Here is a 20253-nt window from a genome sequence, read left to right as displayed (position 1 = left end):
GCAAATAAATCACAGGCTGGTTGGGGTTGGAAGGGACCGCTGGAGATCATCAAGTCCAACCCACCTGCTAAAGCAGGTTCACCCAGAGCAGGAGGTACAGTATTATATTGAGGCAGGTTTTGAAGGTCTCCAGAGAAAGAGACTCCACAACCTCCCTGGGCAGCTTGTTCCAGCCTATTGCCTCTCATCCTATCATTGGGCACCACTGAAAGGAGTCTGGTCCCATCCTCCTGAGATATTAATCATGGAGTCACAGAATAGTTATGTTTAGAAGGGACCTTCAAAGCTCATCCAGCCCAACCGCCCTGCAATGAGCAGGGACATCTTCACCCAGATCAGGTTGCTCAGAGCCCCATCCAGCCTGGCCTGGGATGTCTCCAGGGATGGGGCATCTACCACCTCTCTGGGCAACCTGGGCCAGTGTTTCACCACCCTCATTGTAAAACATTTCTTCCTCATGTCAAGCCTGAACCTCCCCTCCTTTAGATTAAAACCTTGTCCTATTGCAACAGGCACCGCTAAAACATCTGTCCCCATCTATCTTACAGGCTCCTTTTAAGTACTGAAAGGCCACAGTAAGGTCTCCCCAGAGCCTTCTCTTCTCCAGGCTGAACAGACCCAGCTCTCTCAACCTGTCCTCATAAGAAAGATGCTCCAGTCCCCTCATCATCTCTGGAAAAGAACACTCAAGTTTTGTTAATGCCCACTTGGATAAAAGATAAAAGTCCTGAAAGTTGGAGGCACTTGGATTTATTAGGCAGTCATACACAGACAAATCTTACCAGTCAATGTCCATCAGAGACTCTCACAACTACCTGTGTCAGAAAAGGATGTCATAGCAGGATTTGCAAAGAAAGATAACGTTAGGAGGCTGGTGCTGTTGAGGTCTAATACAACATATATAGAGACTGCTAACTCTGGCATTAATGGAGACGCACCTGGAGAACCGGCATAACAAGTCAACTGATTCTCTTTTATTTGGTCGCTATCCAAAACATTTCTTTCACCATCTTATTTTCTGGGACATCACTCAGCTTCAAAAGCTGCTTCTTAATCTACTGTCCTTCTTCCTCTTCTCCAGTTTTTCCTTAGCTGGTGCTGCTTTCTTTGGAAGAAGCTTCTTGGTTCTCGTTGGGTGGGAGCTCTTCTTTTTTGGCAAGGGTGGTGCTGGTGTAGTTCTAGAAATGTGTGCAACTTTCTGCTTTGGCTTGTGAGGTTTAGCCTCAGCTTTGATTTTCTGTCTCTTTTTACCAGATGGACCTGGTTTCACTGTTGGTGCTTTTGTTTTGGTGGATGGGGTCTTTTTAGCTTGCTTAGAAGAAGCTGTTGGGATGGATGCAGTAGGAGCAGACTTTTTCAGAGGCTTGGTTGTTGAAGATTCATTAAGCAGCTCAAGGACAGTCTCTGAGGAAAGTAATTAACATAGTTCAGTATCCCTGCTTTAGGGCAAAAGGCTAATTCAGAGATATGACTGATATAAACCCTTATTACAGCTACAGTTAAGAAAAAAATCACTGACATTTCAAAGAAATACACACTATATCAGGGGTGTCCAACTCATTTTCACAGGGGGGCACATCAACCTCGCAGTTGCCTTCAAAGGGCTGAATAGAATTTTAGGACTCTATAAATGTAACTACTCCAACATTTATAGAGTCCTAAAATTCCATTCGGCCCCCAGTGAAAATGAGTTTGATACCCCTGCACTATATAAACATCTTGTCTTCCATCAAAAGAGCCTTGTATTTCTTGGAAATAAAATTTGTTTAATTTTATATATGGTGAATGTATATTTTTAAGGAAAACACGTCCAGACAATATGATGAAACCTTGCACACTTCTTTGTCAGACCTGACTTAACAGTATGAGTTTTTCACGTCACACTAGTACCTGGAAATCCCAGACAACCTCAACTTGCTAAACACTGTTTCTACTCAACAATAAGATTTAACCCCTTCCCTGGTTGCATGGGATGTGAAACAGAAAAAGGCCAGGACAAAGATTGACTCCCCCAGATTTACAGATAAGGGATTGACTCAAGGAGCTTGTCCCAGAGCCAGGGACAGGAGCTCAGAATTTCCCAGACCAAATCCAATGCCTCAATCAAATCCATCAGTTCCCTTACGATGCCCATTTACACTATTACTTGGCAACACTTAGAAGAAAAAAAAAAAAATCAGAGACTGAGATTAAGAAAAGGCAAGGCATCTGGTAGTTGACAGAAGCACACATATTAAATGTGATAACCTAACTTCAAGATTGCTCCTGCCCATGCTTTAGTTTTAGTCACGTGCCTGTAAGATCATTATATGTTTTGCTTATCAGCAAAAATTAAAGCCTAACAACTTACTTGCACGTGGAACAAATGGTATCCGTTTACTGTTTGTTTTCACTGGAACAGGCTTGTATTTACACTTCCCTGGTGGAGCTCTCCTTGAAAAATAGAAAACCATATGCAGATATCTGAGAGACTGTTAGGGAAGTTTATTTATTCATTCCAGAGGCACACATCAATCCCCCCCTTGTCATTTGCCTCTGCTGGAACAGGCGTGAAAGCACTTGGGGCACCTGGAGTGCAACACGGGTAGAATTTAAGAGTCTAACTGGGGTACAGCCATAAAATCCCTGTCTGAATAGCAATGGCAGCTGGAAAGCTGCAGCTGCTCTTCCATGATACCACCTTTCTGGTCAACTTTTTGCCATCAGGCAGCCTGGACTGCCTTTATCCAACATGGACAGCTGGTTTGTTTATGTGGGGGATGCTAGCCAGCTTGCACATCTCTGTAGCCCACCATTGAATCCAAGGGTGCTGCACCAGTGTCTTCAGCTACACATCCTGCTGCTGGATGCACAGCACAATGCAGTTTTGTGAAGTGGACGCATTGGTTGGACTTCAGACCATTAATCACTTTGAGTTGTCCTCACCAATACTGGCTCCCACCTTGGAGTAGTCTCATTCACACACGTGAAGCTTGTCAGTGACAGGGCTTTCGGCTCCCTCATGGTGCAGTGCAAGGGTCTCTGTGCATGCAGAAAAATGTTCCCACACAGCCCCACAAAAGTTATCATGACCTTCAAAGGTGCTGCTTCAGACACAACAAGGTGCTGCAGCAAGAGGCATGAGAAAGGAAAGGACCAGGGAAGTGGGGATGAAGCAAAAGCTGCAAAGAAAATATATCTGTGTTCCTCTCCTGCTGTTCCCTGGCTACTTCTCACAGTACAAAAGCACCCCCCCAAAAAAGCACATTTTCCCTGTGGTAAAGCTGTCACACATCAAGTGACGGGAAGAGGTTACAAAGAAGAGCGACAGACCTGTGTTTTCTGTTCCCTGAGGGAACTGCTGTAGGACAAATAAGAACTGGCTCTTGCAATTTGGCACGCCTGACAGCACAGAGCAATGCAAAGCATGACCTAAGGCATCACATTTTCTTACGATTACCATTCTCCTTCAGCCATGGGCAACAGCCAAGCGCTTCCTCCACACCATTTCAATTAATGAAGAAAAGGGTGACTAAAGCAGCGTTGTTGGCGGTGCCTTTTGTTTGGTTGGTGTTTTTTTGTTTTTTGAGGGGGCTGGGAGTTGTTCAGGGTTTTTTTTGTTCTTGTGTGTGTTTTGTTTGGTTTGGTTGTCTGTTTTCCCTCTCTCTCCAACTTTTAAAGCACCTTCTAACAGCTCTTCCCTGCAGTCCTGACTGAGGGGATTTGGTGCCAATCCAGGCAGAGGCACAGGAGCCCCTCTGCTGTCCCTGAGAGCGCTGCTGGAGCAGCCAGCTGAAGTGAGGACACAAGGCACTGCTGCCATCCATGTTCCTAGGAGGTTCCTACAGAAGTCTGAGTCATCCTTAGGTAGATGACAGTGGCCCTGCCAATGTCTTGGAGCAGATGTCTGTGCAGCTTGCTGCCCTCAAAGTGTGGACAGGGAGTGCCTGGGCTGGCCAGACTGGGACGGCACCCATCATAGAATCATTTCAGTTGGAAGAGACCCTCAGGATCATTGAGGCCAACCATAACCTAACTGGCACTAAACCGTGTCCCTGAGAACCTGATCTATAGGTCTTCTAAACACCTTCAGGCATGGTGACTCAACCACTTCCCTGGGGCAGCCTGTTCCAGTGCCTGACAACCCCTTCCATGAATCAGTGTTTCTTAATCTCTAATCTGAATTTCCCTGGTGCAACTTGAGGACATTTTCTCTCATCCTATCTCTTGCTACTTGGGAGAAGAGCCCAACCCCCTCCATGCTACAACCTCCTTTCAGGCAGTTGCAGACAGCGATAAGGTCTCCCCTCAGCCTCCTTTTCTCCAGGCTGAACAGCCCCAGTTCCCTCAGCCGCTCCTCATCACACTTGTGCTCCAGACCCCTCATCAGTTTCGTTGCCCCTCTCTGAACTCTCTCCAGCACCTCAATGTCTTTCCTCTAGTGAGGGGCACAAAACTGAACACAGGATTTGAAGTGGGGCCTCAACAGCACCATCAGAGGAACCAGTTATCCCAGCCACCATCCACAGCAGGATGGAAATAGAGGAATCCTATAAATAGTACTAAATTGCAAAGGAGAATGCAAAAATCTCTGCTGGTGTTAGCATCAGGCCAGGGTACACAGCCCAGAATCTAGAGCAGTCAGTGCATTGCACACCCTGGATAAGCTTGCAAAGCGCTTTGGCAAACAGACAAGGGCAAAGCTGAGCAGAGCAGCATCTGAGCTAAGGTAAACAAGGGGAGCAAGAAAATACAAGAGTGAGCTCCAAAAAGCCACAGGAATAAGAGCCTGCCCCTGCTCCAAAGATGATGGATATGAAGCTCCAAAAGCACAGGGAAGAGCTGGCTTCTTCCCAGAAAGCCCTTCCGAGCAGGGAAACCATCACGTTCCTGGCAGGATGCCGCTGCCCCCTGTGCAGTCCTTGTGACACGGGGCGTCTCTGCACAGCAGTTCTGGGGCGGGCAGCCCCTGGAAAGGCTCCCGCAGGCGGCTGGTGAGACAGAAAGCTGCATTTCTCCCTTGGCAGCGGGCAAGAGGAGACGATTTATCATCCCGATAGTCTGCGTGGTGCATTAAGGAGTGGCATAGGGACTGCAGGGCTTCTTTTGCGAAATAGAGCATGCTCAAATTCCCAATGGTTATACCCGGTCACAATTTTTTGGTTTTAGTTGAAAATGTTACATTTTCATCAGTTAATGCAGTTCAAAGGCTTCCTGGCAGACAATAAGCTGTTAAAGGCAGGAGCCTCAAATAGTTACAGCAAATAAAAGACAAGTTCCTGTTCCCATCACCTTGGTACAGAGCTTGAGTTAACTATCTACAGCTTTGGATTTAACTTCCTAAGAAAACATAACTTGTTTTCTTCATCTTGTTAGTGTCCAAGATCTCGGCAACAGCACAGACACATATTTACTGTTTCTACTTTACAGGGTGATTTGAAACTCATTTAATGCTTTTTAGCAAGATCCAAAAGCTTGGGAGGGGAAAAAATTACATAAGCATGCTTATTGCTGTAAAAACAGACTTTAGCAGGGATAACTGCTTAATAGGGAAAAAACATTTTGCTTGGAAAAAGCCAGGTTCAGGCTCCAATTAGTATTTGAATGCCGCGTGAACCACCAGGCTTCACTCTTTGCTAATAAAACTAAACTGCGCACTGCAATTAATTTATTTATATGAAAGTGCATCGCACATATTTGATGTCATGACCCCGAATGATATTGGCCTGTCATTTTAAAATACCACCGTGCCATATACTTCAGATATACAACCAAGGAGACATTTTGATCCTTACTGTCCCAGACCTTTCCGGTATCTGAGCTCTACCTCTTTCTTGGTGCACAGATACAATGTGGGACTAATAAATACACTAAAACTGATTAAAGTTGCACCAGATGTACAGTGGGTGAACAAAACCCAAGGACTTGATATGGAAGTCAGCAAAATTCTATATCAGTAGTAATTAGCATTCTTTCTACTGTGATAGCCAAAGAATGTATAGTGATCATAGAAGAATTTGGCATGGAAAAACATCTTTAATTACTAACCTTGCAGGATCAATAAACTTGTAGAGCGATCCATGTGGTGCATAGGCACTGGGATAAGAAGTAGACATGAAATAGAGCTCACCTAAATGGAAGTGAAAAAAAAATACAGTGTCAGATGCAAGTACCCAAGCTGAATCCTAGTTCTCCATTTCCCTCTCTTTCCTGTATCTTCACTAATTCACATGGTCAGAAGAGAAAACCCCTTCAGTCACTTCCTCAGTCGTGTTTTATTTCCAAGGAGTGGGTTTGGTCTCACCCTGGATTGTGCAGGTGGACTCCCAAGTGACGTCCTGGTTGCAGCAAGGTTCCCCGCAGAACCAGCAGCCCTCAGTTGAGCACAAGGCCTGAGAAGAACTTTCATTACCTCATGTCAGGAGCCCTCCGAAAGGTTACTTTCCTCTATGTAAGTATGTATTTTGTTTAAAACTCATTTGTACCAAAGAAGCAGCCAAAAGCTACAAATAGAGGGGAAAACTGCACAACAAATATTTAGCCATCTCATAGCTGTACAAAAAAAAAAAATCCAACAAGAGCTAAATTGGCTAGTCCATGGAAGACAGAGGCTACATATTCCTGTACAGTTGCTGAGGAGAGCAACTACTCTTCATGCCTTCCCTTCAGCACCCACTAGAACAATATCCAGACAAATTATAGTAGCCTTCTTGCAAAGAAGGCAAAATTTCAAATTACATGACAACATCATCTTGGTTTCTAAAAGAACAAGCAGTAGAAGAGACATGTAACATCTACTCACTCCACGTCTTGTTAGAACAGTTAAAAATCATACATATTTCACAGCAAAGCCTGTGTCTCCCTATGCCTTGGACAGAATATGCTAGCCAGATAACCTAGGATCTTTCCATTACAAGCAAATCTCTTTTCTGTGCCAGAGGAGGTTCAGGTTGGACATTAGGAAAAGGTTCTTCCCCCAGAGGGTGCTGGAGCACTGGAACAGGCTCCCCAGGGAGGTGTCACGGCCCCAAGCCTGACAGTGTTCAAGAAGAGACTGGACAACACCCTCAGACACACGGTGTGAACTGTGGGGTTGTCATATGCAGGGACAGGAGCTGGACTCGATCCTTGTGGGTCCCTTCCAACTGAGGACATCCTATGATTCTACAATTCTGCTGAATCGCAAAGCATCACAATTCACTGAAGTACACATTGTGTTCTCAAAACTCTTGCAGCCACTTTATGTATTACATAGCTCTCTGTCAAGAGACTGTACAAAGGTGAACAAACTATGAATTGGTACTTTCACCTTGATGAGAGATCTGGTCATCATGACCATAGCAATAACCATATGCACTCAGATAATTCCTTAAAATTTTAAAATGAGTGGCTTTCCGCATCCCCAAATAAAGCCTTGGTGTATAATCCACTGTTGGAAAGTAAAGTTCCTAATCACCACAATCCACAGTGTGAAGTGCTGTTGCTGTGAATGAGATTGAGGAATTTATACTAATGAAGTGGGAGAAATTCAGGTAAGCTCTATAAACTCCAGTGAGGATGAGCTGTTACAGTGAAAGACAAACTGCATTGATGTAGTCTTTTCATTCATGAAACAGCATAAGCAAACAACAACAAAATGACAGGAAAATGGCTGAAACAAACAGGAGTTCAAACTCCTCAGAGAATCTGGAGCATTCAGACTCTAAGTTCACACAAGGATCTGTCTCCTGAGCTCTACACCAAGCTGACGATCTGCAACAGCCCCACAGGGCAGGAGACCTCTCTGAACCACATATCAGTGTGACCTCCCACACTGAGATAGCCACAAACCTGTTTTGCAGCGCCTGCTCTCCAGTAACATGTGAGGAACAACATCATTTAACTTATTTGCCCTGCAATACAGAGCTGACAGCACCGTTACCAATAAAGGTATGACTAGCACAGTACTTACCTGCTTCATCCTCAGCAAATGAGATGATGAATTTGCTGTAAGAACTGATCATTCCAGGGAAAGCACAAGCTTTCCGGCTCCCAATGCAGATATCTTGCTTCTTCCACTTATTTGTCTTCTCATCTTCCCGTAAAGCCATAAGTCGACTAGATGAAAAATAAAACCTTGTGTTTTATGTTTCCATTGTCAAGATCAGTTCCTGTCAAAATTATACTCTACTAAAATAAAACAAAATTCAGTGAGGAGCCTGACTGTTGACTGGCTTTAACGATTGTCTTCTGGAAAAACAGACCTGAACAAAAGAAAACCTATCCCAAGAACTCTAAACTGGAGGAAGTTTAGATTCTAAGAAAAATGTTGTTTTAATAGTCAAACAGAGCACTTGATCTAATAGAGAGACTTAGCTGGGATTCTCATTTGCTCCAGCTCAAAAGGTTTCAGGATGCTATGATACCCTTATTTGCCCAGATAAGGCAAATGTGGAACAGAATGGACGCTGCAGAGAAAACAATTAGTCTCACCCGTTCATGAAATCACCAAAAATATAAAGGCCATTCAAGTTGGGCGATTCACATCCTCTGTACACGTAACCTCCAGTGACTGACTTCCCCACATTGCGGCCATATGCAAATATTGGAAGAATGTCATCTGTGAAATACAGAAGCATAAGAAGCAAGAAAATTTACATCCAGAGAGCAGCAAAAAGTGATTGGCCAATGACACCGATGGCACAAAAATGTCTAGAAGGGCCAGTACAGTTGAACAAACAGAATAGTTATATTTCAGTTGGAAATCAGTAATTTAGGACAGAACAGACCCAGGGACTTTAAGGGACTTTAAAAACTTTTACACTCATGTATTAGCAACTGATGAATAGAGCAAAATATCCCAAACGTTACTTTTGCTTTTCAGAGGTTAAAAAGGTCACTAGTTGCTTTTGCCAGATTTTCAACCCTGAAGTGCTCCTTACCTTCATATAAGGGTTGACTGTTTACAAGAACTACATTAATTATGACTTTGAAAACCAGACATGTTAGATCAGAGCCCTTCACTTCAGAGAAATTAGGGTCTCTTAAGGTCACTGATTCCAGTTTGGCCAAGGAAATATCCACATATGCATTTTACAGGTTAGTTACGTATTGGCTCAGTGTCTGCATATGTTAAACTTTACATGTGTAATCCTGAACTGATACATGCGATGTAGGGGTAAAATACTCTCGGAGGAAAAAGGACCTTATATACTCCAAATATAGGAGCGTCAACACCTTTTAAATAGACATGCACAATAATATGGTTGGCAAAATAATATAATCTGACTACTACTTCTATGGCATTTTAGGGATAGTGAAATTACTGCAGTCCATTTTACCATTGCTTATCAAGGTTTGGTCACGATGAGCTTCAATAACACACAGGACCAAGATTCTTTGCATGAAGCAAGCAATGCAGAAAGGTATCGGCAAGAAGTATTAACTTACAGGTTTGTGACTGCACCAGTCATTTTAGCAGGGATTGTCCCTACAAGTTCCAGTATTTTTAGAGAAGAGAATAAGATGAAGCAATTCCAAGTTAACTCAACGTCTGAATAGGTTTGCTAACATTCACAACACAGAACATGCAGAAGTGTGCTACCTCCATTTTGTGTCATGAGGCTTATAAAATAAAGGCTTTGCCTCTGGCAATGTTAAAATTGAAGTCATCCGTTTCTCAGGCTGAATATCAGATCCCACAAAATTTTAGTCTTGTCCTCACCTTTTTTTTCCCGTGGATCAAGTAGCTTGTCTTTAATGATGAGGATAAAGACCACAAAGGCAATTCATTAAAAAACAAATGAACAGCAAAATCTATTTCCGCTCTTTTTTTTGTCAATTGAGGATTGGGACATTAGAAAACAAACAAACAACAAACAAACTTGGGGGCCACATCAGTACCAGCATAGCAGAGGACAAATTTGGTAACACACAATCTAAACTTGCCCACTGCTACAAAGGTTTCAGAAAAAACTGCATGAGTTTGAGACCAGGTGCTTTCTTCCAACAGCATATGGAACATTATAATAATACCCAGTTTTTCTAACATACTTTCAAAAGAGATTTACAAACACCATCAATATCTACACTTTTTTTGAAGGGAGCAAGTGGGTTTGTCCATCTATTGTGGTGGCAGGCAGCCAAACACCACACACAGCCATTCACTCACCCTCCCCTCGTGGGTTAAGATAAAGACAGTTCAAAAGAACAGAAAGGGAAAATAATTAATAATAACAACAACAACAATAACAGAAGAATATATAAAGCAAGTGATGCACAATGCTATTGCTCACCACCCGGTGGTCGAAGCTCAGTTCATTCTTGAGCAGCAGTTCCCCTGGGCTAGGTTGCCCCAAAATATATACTGAGCATGATGTCATGTGGTGTGGAATATCCCTTTGGCCAGTTTGGGTCAGCTGTCCTGATTCAGCCCCCTCCCAGCTCCTTGCACACCTGACATGGTATATGAAGCTGAAAAGTCCTTCACTGCTTAACAACAGCTAAAACATCAATGTGTTATTAACATTATCCTCATTCTAAAAGCCAAAACAGAACTACACCAGTCACCAGGAAGAAAATTAAGTCTATCCCAGCTGAAACCAGGACAGCATCCCACCCACAGCCAGACTTAGCACAGCTTTTGGCTGTTCTCCTGCAGTACTGTCCTTGCTACGACATGCTGCCTCTTCCACAGCATTTATTTCAGGACCAGGCTGACGCTGAGGCCCTAGCTCCTTAGCCACTGCCATGGCTCAGGGCTTCTCAAGAAAACACAATATCACTTTTCTACGTGAACCAAAGCCATCACATTCCTAACTTCACTGGGAAAATTTTGTCTGCAAAAGGCACAGGTGTTGACCCTGAACCCCTTGTCCAGTGCTGTATGTGACAGGGAATCCCCTGAATAAGCAGGGCATCATTTCATACCAACACTGCAGGGCTGGGGAGAAGGAATTGCTGCTCTTAAGAAGTAAACCATCTCCATTTAACACTAGAAAAATGGAGCTATAATCCAGTAAATACACATGTATAATAATCTTCTGTAAGAAACTTCTTCCTTACCCAAAGAAGAATTGTGGCAAAGCTTTGTGTCATAGCATTCAAAACCCTCCTTTGCTCTCCAGCCATAGTTTCCTCCTTTAACGATGATGTCGATTTCTTCAAACCTGTTCTGCCCAACATCCCCACAGAATATCCTCCCTCTTCCCTTTCTCGTGACAGGGTCCCCTCTGTCAACCGCACAGCGCCACATATTCCTGACCCCATAAGCATAAACCTCAGGGCGGGCCTGGGGATCAGGCACAAAGGGATTATCAGGAGGGATGCGATAAGGCTTTCCATCGGGGCTTTTTCCATCCACGTCAATCCTCAAGACTTTCCCCAATAAAGCACTCCTAAAGAGAACGACAGAAAAAGACAAATCCCAGCATAACAGCCAACTGAAAATGAACTCTTCTCTCCCTCTTCTCCTTTTCCAAAGGAAAAGTTTTCTGTCCAAAAGAGATAAACAAACCACTGGTATGTCTTGCAACCCATTTAAGTCACAGACTTTTCCCCCCCTCTCAACAAATTGGGTTCCCTCAGCTTTCAAAATGTTAAATTTAACTTTTTGAACTGCTGCATTGGACAGACTTGCAGATGCACAAGCACTTTTGGGAAACACTCTTTATTTATTCTTCCACATTGTCTGATTTCCAAACCCTGTGTCTCGGTGGACAAGCTCAAGGTTTTCAACTGCTCTCCTACTTACTTGTTCTGAGCATTCCCAAATTTTCCAAAAGGGTCTCCAGCTTTCCCTCCATCCCCTGTGAACAGATACATGTAGCCATCCACACCAAAGAGCAGCTGCCCACCATTATGATTTGCAGCTGGTTCTTCAAGCTCCAAAAGATTCCTAAAAAAAAAAAAAAAAAAGAGAGCGCAAGAGAAATAATTCCAGATGTAGCTACTGGAAAGGACTGATCATTCAGGTAGGCTGCAGAAACATTACACCACTTCTATAGAAGAAAGCAAGATGCTCCAGCTGTACAGACCTGTCAGCTTTGTCAAATACAGTGCTGAGTTGAATCTTGTTTCCCTTGAGCCTCCAGCACGAGGCTTCCAGCCCGTCTGACAGCAAAGCTCCTTTCAGTGTGGCAGCCCACAAGGAAACGTGGTTCCCAATTTTCTACAAGAGTGGAAAACCCTGACCCGGGTTGTCCAGAGAGGTGGCAGATGCCCCATTGCTGGAGACATTCCAGGCCAGGCTGGACGGGGCTCTGAGCAACCTGATCTGGTTGAAGATGTCCCTGCTCATTGCAGGGGGTTGGACTGGATGAGATTTGAAGGTCCCTTCCAACCCAAACTGTTCTATGATCTGAAAATGTGACTACAAGTACATAAAGCGTTCTTCTGCAAGGAACACTTGTTGCCCTTTAAGCTCTGATTGCAACAGGTGGGTTCTGCTTTCTTATACGAGAAGCAGCTGGTGAACTTGAGGGCTTCAGGAGGATCTTACAGCAATTGTGAAACTCCAGAGAAAATAAGTCCATTCTTAACAATTTCCTCTCCATAACTGAGAATTAGCTTTTTTGCTTGGCACGGGGACCTGGCAGAGGCACACATCAGATCAAATGAACATATGGTATTGCAGTGAAGCATCCCTTTTCTACAGTACAAAACACTTTCAGAGCAGATGTTAATTCCACAACAGGCTTAAGGCTCTTATTGCTCTTTAGAAGTTCAGAGTACAAGATAGCAAGAGAAGACAACCTGGAAGCCTAGATCTTGAGTCCTCTTTTCAGTTTGGTTTCTAGTTTGCTGTGTGACCTTGAGCCAACCTGTCTCTGGTAGCTTCATAGCAGGCCAGTCACACACCTTGAACCAGGGTGACTGGGAACGTGCCAGTTCTGCAAGGGCAAAGGACAGGGACAAAGAAAAATAATTTCTCATCATGGCATACAATAGCATTTGACATGAACTTTACCTTTCTGAGAGTGGATCAGCTTTGTTGACATCAGATGCCAAAACCTTCAATTCACTGATCCTGATCTTCTCCACTCTGTTCTTATCCACGTATGAGTAATAGATATAAAATTTCCCGTTGTACTTGTACTTGGGGTGGAAAGCCATCCCCAGAAAGCCTCTCTCATCCCCTACCCACGGTGTAGCCAGCACTATACTTTTAATATCCAGAAAGGGCTCCTCCAGCCGGCTGCCGTCAGGTAGGTAGACCCAGATGACGCCCACCTGCTCAGCCACGAACATGCGGTGGGTTTGGTCACTGGCGTGCACCATGAGCACCGGGTTCCTCAGGCCATTGGCGACCTCGGTCAGACAGAGCTGGAGGCAGCCTCTGCGGTCTTCCACCACCGAGCCCAGCTTGCGGTTGAGGGCTGTGTTCTTCAGCACGTTGGGGAAGCAGTAGTCCTCGTCGTGCAAGTGAAGGAGGTTGCAAAAGCGCGTCTTGTTCGTCTCACAACATTCTTGGAGGTGCCTATCACTTGTCAGCAGGCTGATGGCAGAGCGGCAGTTGAAGTGAAACTCAGAGCAGTAGTCAAAACAAAGTCCTGGGAGGTTTCTCAGAGGTGTCCGAGGGTTTTCTGCATCATAGAGATGTGCAGCATATGGAGAACATTCCTAGAAAGCAGAATAAACTCAATATCTGGCTGTGTACACACATCCAGGAGAGGTCAAGCCACCTTAATGGAAGCAAACCGGTTAATAAAATGAGAAATTAGTAAAGGCAGAGAACATAATGAGACATCTTTGAAGTGGAGTAGTAGAAAGTCACTCAGAATGTGAGTGGATTTAGAAGTCAGTAGTAGTTTTCTTTACTAAAGCACAATCAGCTGCACCTAAATTATTGCCAACAGAAGCACATCTATGGAGGCTGTGGATTCTTCACTACAGGGGTTTTAAGTAAGTGACAGGCAATTTCTTCTTGCAATCTAGTTTTACCTTTGCTTTTTTTTCTTTCTCTTCATTTCCCCTGCTAGATTGTACACTAGCACGGATGGGACTCACTTTCCACCAAAAGAAAACATGAGGGAGCATCAGATAAAGCTAGCAGGAGCCAGATAAAAAAAAACAAAGGAGGTGAAATTCTGCCAGAAGAAACTGCAGGTGCTAAAGATGTACACTGGTTAAATGTACAGGCTGAGGTGCTCTTTGGTCTGATGCTGCACAACTTTGATCATGTTCTTGCATGCATAGTATCACTGAAGCAGATGATAGTTGAGATTTAAAACTGTTTCAAATAAGTATAATCTTATGCAACTCGTATAGCTACCATTGACTATGTAATCTTCAGGAAAAAAAAAATCTTCAAGCAACTTTTTCAAGTGTTTTGCATGTAAAATTGCATCACTTCGAATATAATGAAGTTTTTAGCAGTGCAAAATCTAAGTTAAACAGTGAAAATCAGGCATTGTGTTTGAATTTGTACCTAAATTTAAATTCTCCATCTTGCAAAAATCCTGGGCCAGGACTTCTGTAAAATATTTCCATTAAAATCCCATCTCTATTTTAATCATCACAAAATTACAGAAGTTAAAACAGAAGCTAAATTCTGCAGAAATACTGCTTTACTGCTTTTCACACCAGTAGCCTTAAACAGTCTATCCATAGTTTTTATTGAAAGGTTTTTTATTGTGGGAAGCTGAGCACATCGGCAGTCAAAGAATGACAAACTACTGCATTAGTATTTTTTCTGCCTTATTAAACATGTTTGCTTCATTAAACAAACCTGGAGCAGTTACACAAGTGTTGACTTTTTTTGTTGCAAGTAGCAGCCTTTGCAGGATATTTAATGGGAAGGCTACAGACCCTCAATTCCAAATTTAGCACAGCAAACTCTTTCCTTCTTTCACAGAAGAACCCGAGGGCTTTTGGCCATACTAAGATCTTCCAGTGATTAATAGTAAAGTGTTTTCAACTCTTGGATGATATGGTAAGTTTCTCACTTTTCACTGCTGCCATTTGATTACGAAGCTGCACAGAACAAGTTGGTTTCTGTTGCTTTCACATCACACCTGTAAGGAACCTCTCTCTTCTTCCCAGGTCAGAAGTCCCCCAGGCCTGTCCTTGCAGCCTGAGCTCAGCCCCAGATGGAAAAACAAGTCCATTTTTCCCACATTTAAGGCCTTCCCAGAAGAAGGAAGGTGGCCATCTGGCCAAGTGCCATCCCCAAAAGCCAAAGCTTCACTAAGTGCCCTGCTTGAAGGAGAGCAGCTTTGCTGCAGGCATTCAATAACACTTACGAAGTCCATTAACCACCACTCACCTCCTCCACTTTCGCCAGTATACATTTGCACACACCCAAATATGTTGAGTTTCTAGTTCTAACTTAGTTTTCACAAAATACGGTGCTGATCTCAAGTGACCAGGAGACCAGAAAAGGTGACAGCAAGGCAAGGTAAGGGAGAACAGAGCCCAACCTGTGTCACATTTTGAGTCCTGGGAAGTTCCCTCATTCCCCCGAAGTGCAGCTGCAGCTGGCTCACTGCTCCCTTGTGCACAAGTCACTTGCAGTCTAAAGTCCCTCTCAGTTCTCTTCCGAAGTAATTATTAACATCTTTGAAAAGATTTTAAATTTCTCACAGTAAGTTTAGAACAGAGGCCATCTCCCAGACCAGCAACCTGAGAAAAGAGAAAACCAGCTTCTTCTGAAACAAGACATATTCTCACTGCCTCCGAGCTCCACCAACTCTTCTGCCAACAGTCTGCAGTATAAGGGTCTCAATCATCCTAAGTGCAGCCCCCGAGCAGCTCCCATGCTTTTCCAGCCCTCAGGCTTCCCACACAGCATTTGCCCAGAAAACAACACCTGCAGGACACAGATCCAGCCAGATGCACAAGATGGAGGCCATTCCTCAGCATCCACATAAACCCCCAAGATGTGGCCTTGCAGTTATTGTTGGTTGTCCCCTCTCGTTTTACTCAGCTGTGCATGAAACACAACCATTAATCCCACTACTTTATAGAATGGAACGAGCAGATGCTGCTAAAATCAAGTTGATACTTCTTTGCTGTTTTGTAATAGTTTCTCTGCAAAAAGAGTGTGCAACCAGCAATCAAGTCAGGCCTCAGATTCAAACTGGATTAAAAAGTGTGTTGCTTTCCCTGCACTAGCCCCTATCCCATGCTAATATCACGGCTTTCAGTCAGCTTGAACAAGGTTTAATTGGCCTATTTTTAAGCCTCTCCTGTAAGTTTTCTGAGAAACATCCTCTCAGCCAGTAGCCAAACAGCTGTTCTAGTGCTCATAGCAAGGTTTGCAGACAGGGAGTTTTTATAGCCACGTAATTTGCACATAACCTCCTTAAGAACATTAAAGGCAGGTTTCAGAGTTCCATATTCAGTTTTTAAGCTAAATCCTATAACGGCTCAGCTGAAGGTCAAACTCTAAAGCTACAAGTGTACAAGTGTAGCTAGCAAAAACAGACCCACATCTTGCCAGGAACGAACTGCAGCAGCTCTACCAGCAGAGCTGGATTGCTTTAGATGACTCTTCTAGCCCGTTAGTTTTCAAGAGAAACATCGGGTTTTGAGCGATGGCAAGAAATCCATGATCCAGAACACATCCCCTTCTAATCGTCTTCTCTCTGTTAAGAAACACAGAGCTGCACTGCCAAGGTAAGGTGCACTCCATGGCATCTTTCCTGGGCTCTGCGGGACCAGCGAGGCTGCTGCAGTCACCAAAACCAGCTGTTTCCGTATAACCCTCAGCACAACACTCATTGCCACACCAGGAAAGCTAGAGGGAAAGACAAAAAAAAACATTGCCCATTTTTTACTGTCTGCTGGTTTTGGCACTGGGGGAACTTCTGACTCAATGAGCTGCTTTGTTACAATACCTCGCTACTGTTGTCATCTTCCACAAAGACATGAAATAATGCTTTTTTTCACTAAATTAGAGCAGCTACTAACAATTCAGGTTCATCATTAAGCACCTACACCTCTCTCTTGAAATTTGTTTTGTCTAAAAGACAAAAGTTAATAATATTATTTTGTCTAGCATTGCTTCTGAGTCTTATCTTTGCATTCCAAGTTCCATACAGATAATATCGATAAAAGCACTTGTTACTGGCAGCGGTTTATCTGAAGTCCTGCCATATGCAGCAGAAAATAGCACTTGGCACAATTACATCCTGATCACGTATATGCATGTGTCGTTTTGTATTTGATGTGGCACAAAGTACAGGTCAATGTTTCACAGGTAGTGACTACAAATGATCAGGATGCTGTGGAGGTGACAGAACGGAGATGTCATCATTTTCCATCCCTTCCACACAAGACCACCAGTAACCATATGATCCTGTAAAGCAGCATCACTAAAGCAAAATCCCTTGGTAGATCTTTGCTCCTCCTCTAATCCAACAGCCAAATATTTGCCAGAGAACCCAACTTTATTTCCATGGTCGTCACCAACTTGAACAGGAACACCACCACATATAACACAATCACAAGCTGCTCCCCAAAGATTTAACAGTAACCTTACTCTAGAAAGACGTGAAAACAGTAAGAATTTATTAGTTTGAAAATATACAAGAAAATATATAGGGTAGGTTTTGGGTTTTTTGCTGCAACATACACTTCCAACAGATGCAAAATTAAATTATACCCTGCAGAATGAGCAAAGAGACAATAGGCACAGTTTTATAGTCTTTTTTCCTACCTGCAACATGTAGAGAAATCTACATAACACTAAGATTGATTGTTCTTTTTGGACCTGTAACACCTTTTTCCTGTTTATCGACTGTAAAATAACAACCAACCCTGATGCTGCTCTTTTCAGCCCTAGTGCCTTTCCCCACCTCAGGAGACGCCAGAATCCTGCCAGCATCCAAAAAGTGTGAAAGCATTTTGGTACACAGATAATATTTCAGTGCTAAGGAAATATTAACTAGAAGAGTTTTATATGTTCTTAGTAAGACTGTGTGTGTCTTTTGGCTGCTCTGGGTTTTGGGATGCAGTAAGTCCAGCTTTGCATGACTAAGAGTTACTAAAATGGCAGGTTGGTTTTGCCCTCGCATTACAAGCGGAGGAAGCTCAGGAAGAGCGGTGCCTGTGGCCTTTTCCCACTGCACAGTGGCAGCCAGCACTGGTGGAAAGGCACTGACTGAAGTCCCAGGACCTTGCAGCAGCTGTGTGAAACCCCTGCCTATTAAATTGTGTTCAACAACCACACCATTTGGAGCACCTAATAAATCCTATATCATTTCATAGAATCATAGAATCATTCCAGTTGGAAGACACCCTCAGGATCATTGAGTCCAACCATAACCTAACTCCAGCACTAAACCACATCCTTAAGAACCTCATCTAGACACCTTTTAAACACCTCCAGGGCTGGTGACTCAACCACTGCCCTGGGCAGCCTGTTCCAGTGCCTGACAACCCTTTATGTGAATATTTTTTTCCTAAAATCCAATCTGAACCTTCCCTGGTGCAACTTGAGGCCATCTCCTCTCATCCTATCACTTGCTACTTGGGAGAAGAGACCAACCCCCTCCATACTACAACCTCTTTTCAGGCAGTTGTAATGAGCAATAAAGTCTCCCCTCAGCCTCCTTTTCTCCAGGCTGAACAGCCCCAAATTTGATCCCATAGAATTTGTAACCCAAAACCCAGTAGCTGCAAGCAGAAAACAAATATGGACCTATAACTCTCCTCTTCATTATGAGAAAACTAGCAGAGCAGCAGGATTCCCATCCTCACCCAATGTGGGCAATGCTTTCATAAATGTCACTACATATTGCCAGATACCACAGAGCACTCTGCAAAATGTATAGTGAGGATCAGGTATCATTAGTCCATCAGCCCACTTTTCCCCTGCTCCCACATCCCTTTTCACAGCAACACAGATATAAATGGCTATCAGAGCCACAAATGACCCCCAAGTCAGCCCACAGCATAAGATTCAGATGAGATTTTTCTGCCCTACCTGACACAGTATATCTTTGATATATGTTCCACACAGCTTATGCCCCCTGGAATCAATATAATCCATGATATCCCAGTATTTTGCTGCAATGCTGTTGTCTTTCTCCTGGTCACAGCAGCCAAAATTTTCATAGGCAGAGCGGAACTCCAAGTGAAAAGTGGGCTGGAAAGGTGGCCCGTAATCCAGGCACTGAGGATGCCCCAGCAAACTGCTCATCAGGCATGACAAGGAGAGGCAAAGAAAGGCACGTGGGCAAAAAAAGAAAACCCAAGAGCTGCTGCTGCTCCTTCCAGTGCACGGCCGAACAGTCACTTCCTTCAGCGTAGGTTTCCTGAGGTCAGATGTATAGAAATCCCCAACTACTTCATAGTACGGTTCATTCATCCTCTCTGCTTTACTAATTGCCAGCCTACAGAGCTCAGCATTTGCTCAGGTTTGCTTACATTCTCTCTCCCTTTTTCTCTGTGGAGTTTACTACTTGGCAGGAGAGAAACCCTCCAGGCTGCCTCTCTCGGTATTTCACACGTCACATAGCTGAACCCGCCCTCTGGATATTCCTCATGTCCCTAGAAGCACTCATAAACCTAATCCCTGCATCTTGGTTTAAACTGGCTGAAAAATCCTTCACTGAGAAATACAAACAACAGATAAGAATACTAAATGTGATACCTATGTACAGAACCTGATTACCTCTCCTCATTTACAAAACACACAAGATTAGTAATTGCTAACTATCTTTTTACTCAAGTCTTAAAATGCACCAAACTACGGTCTGGTTTTATAAACACTGAATAGGTGTCATAAAACACAACCTAATTAAGGCAGCAGTTAACCATAGGTATAAGTAATTTCAGGAAAAAAAGCTTTACAGACATATTGCTGTTACCCACAAATCCAGGTATAAATTCAGAGTTAAAATGAGAAGAAATTCAGAAAGAGCAAAAGAGAAAACACACATTTAAGGCACCAAGCCAACCTGATGTCGACCGATATTCTGTGGTAACCTAGTGCTTAAGCTAACTGATTTCAGTAGGTTTTATCTCAGCTGACATTAAACAGATTTAAAGATGCATGAGATTTTTTTTTTTGCCCACTTTTCCCTCTAGCAAAGACCTTGTGAGCAACCCCACCAGCCACCCAGTGAAGTACAGCATCAGCTGCACATGCAGACATCCCGCATTTGCACATGCTGCACTCAGCCTGCCCTTCTGAGTAACACTTCCCTCGCTCTGCTCCTCCACAAGCAAACCAGGAGTGTTTTGATCACAAAGAAGCTCATTTCCTACCAGAAGCAAATATTTTCCTCTGGTGTACAGATAACCACTTGTAAGAAGGCAGCGAACACATGCACATCCAGCGCTTATCAC

The 20253-nt window shown here is 43.6% G+C and overlaps 1 protein-coding gene across 2 annotated transcripts; it reads right to left on the bottom strand.

Annotated features, from left to right (window-relative positions):
- Positions 1–745: 745 nt before the first annotated feature.
- On the bottom strand, positions 746–19571 carry HHIPL2 (HHIP like 2). Of its 2 annotated transcripts, none has more exons than XM_065834372.2 (9): positions 18887–19571; positions 12926–13578; positions 11711–11854; positions 11023–11354; positions 8452–8578; positions 7931–8076; positions 6028–6109; positions 2351–2433; positions 746–1404 (listed from the first exon to the last, which is right to left on the bottom strand). In XM_065834372.2, the coding sequence occupies exons 1-9, from the start codon at positions 19268–19270 to the stop codon at positions 1037–1039; spliced, it is 2319 nt and encodes a 772-aa protein (XP_065690444.1). In that variant the 5' UTR covers positions 19271–19571; the 3' UTR covers positions 746–1036. The 2 variants fall into 2 exon arrangements, with proteins under 2 accessions (XP_065690444.1, XP_071662064.1); XM_071805963.1 differs by lacking the exon at positions 18887–19571 and adding an exon at positions 15378–15460.
- Between the last annotated feature and the right edge of the window lie 682 nt (positions 19572–20253).

The sequence above is a fragment of the Patagioenas fasciata genome, chromosome 3, assembly GCF_037038585.1.
Source record: "Patagioenas fasciata isolate bPatFas1 chromosome 3, bPatFas1.hap1, whole genome shotgun sequence".
NCBI lineage: Eukaryota > Metazoa > Chordata > Aves > Columbiformes > Columbidae > Patagioenas > Patagioenas fasciata.
The sequence above is the reverse complement of the archived record's forward strand: the minus strand, read 5'-3'. Positions and strand labels throughout refer to the sequence as shown.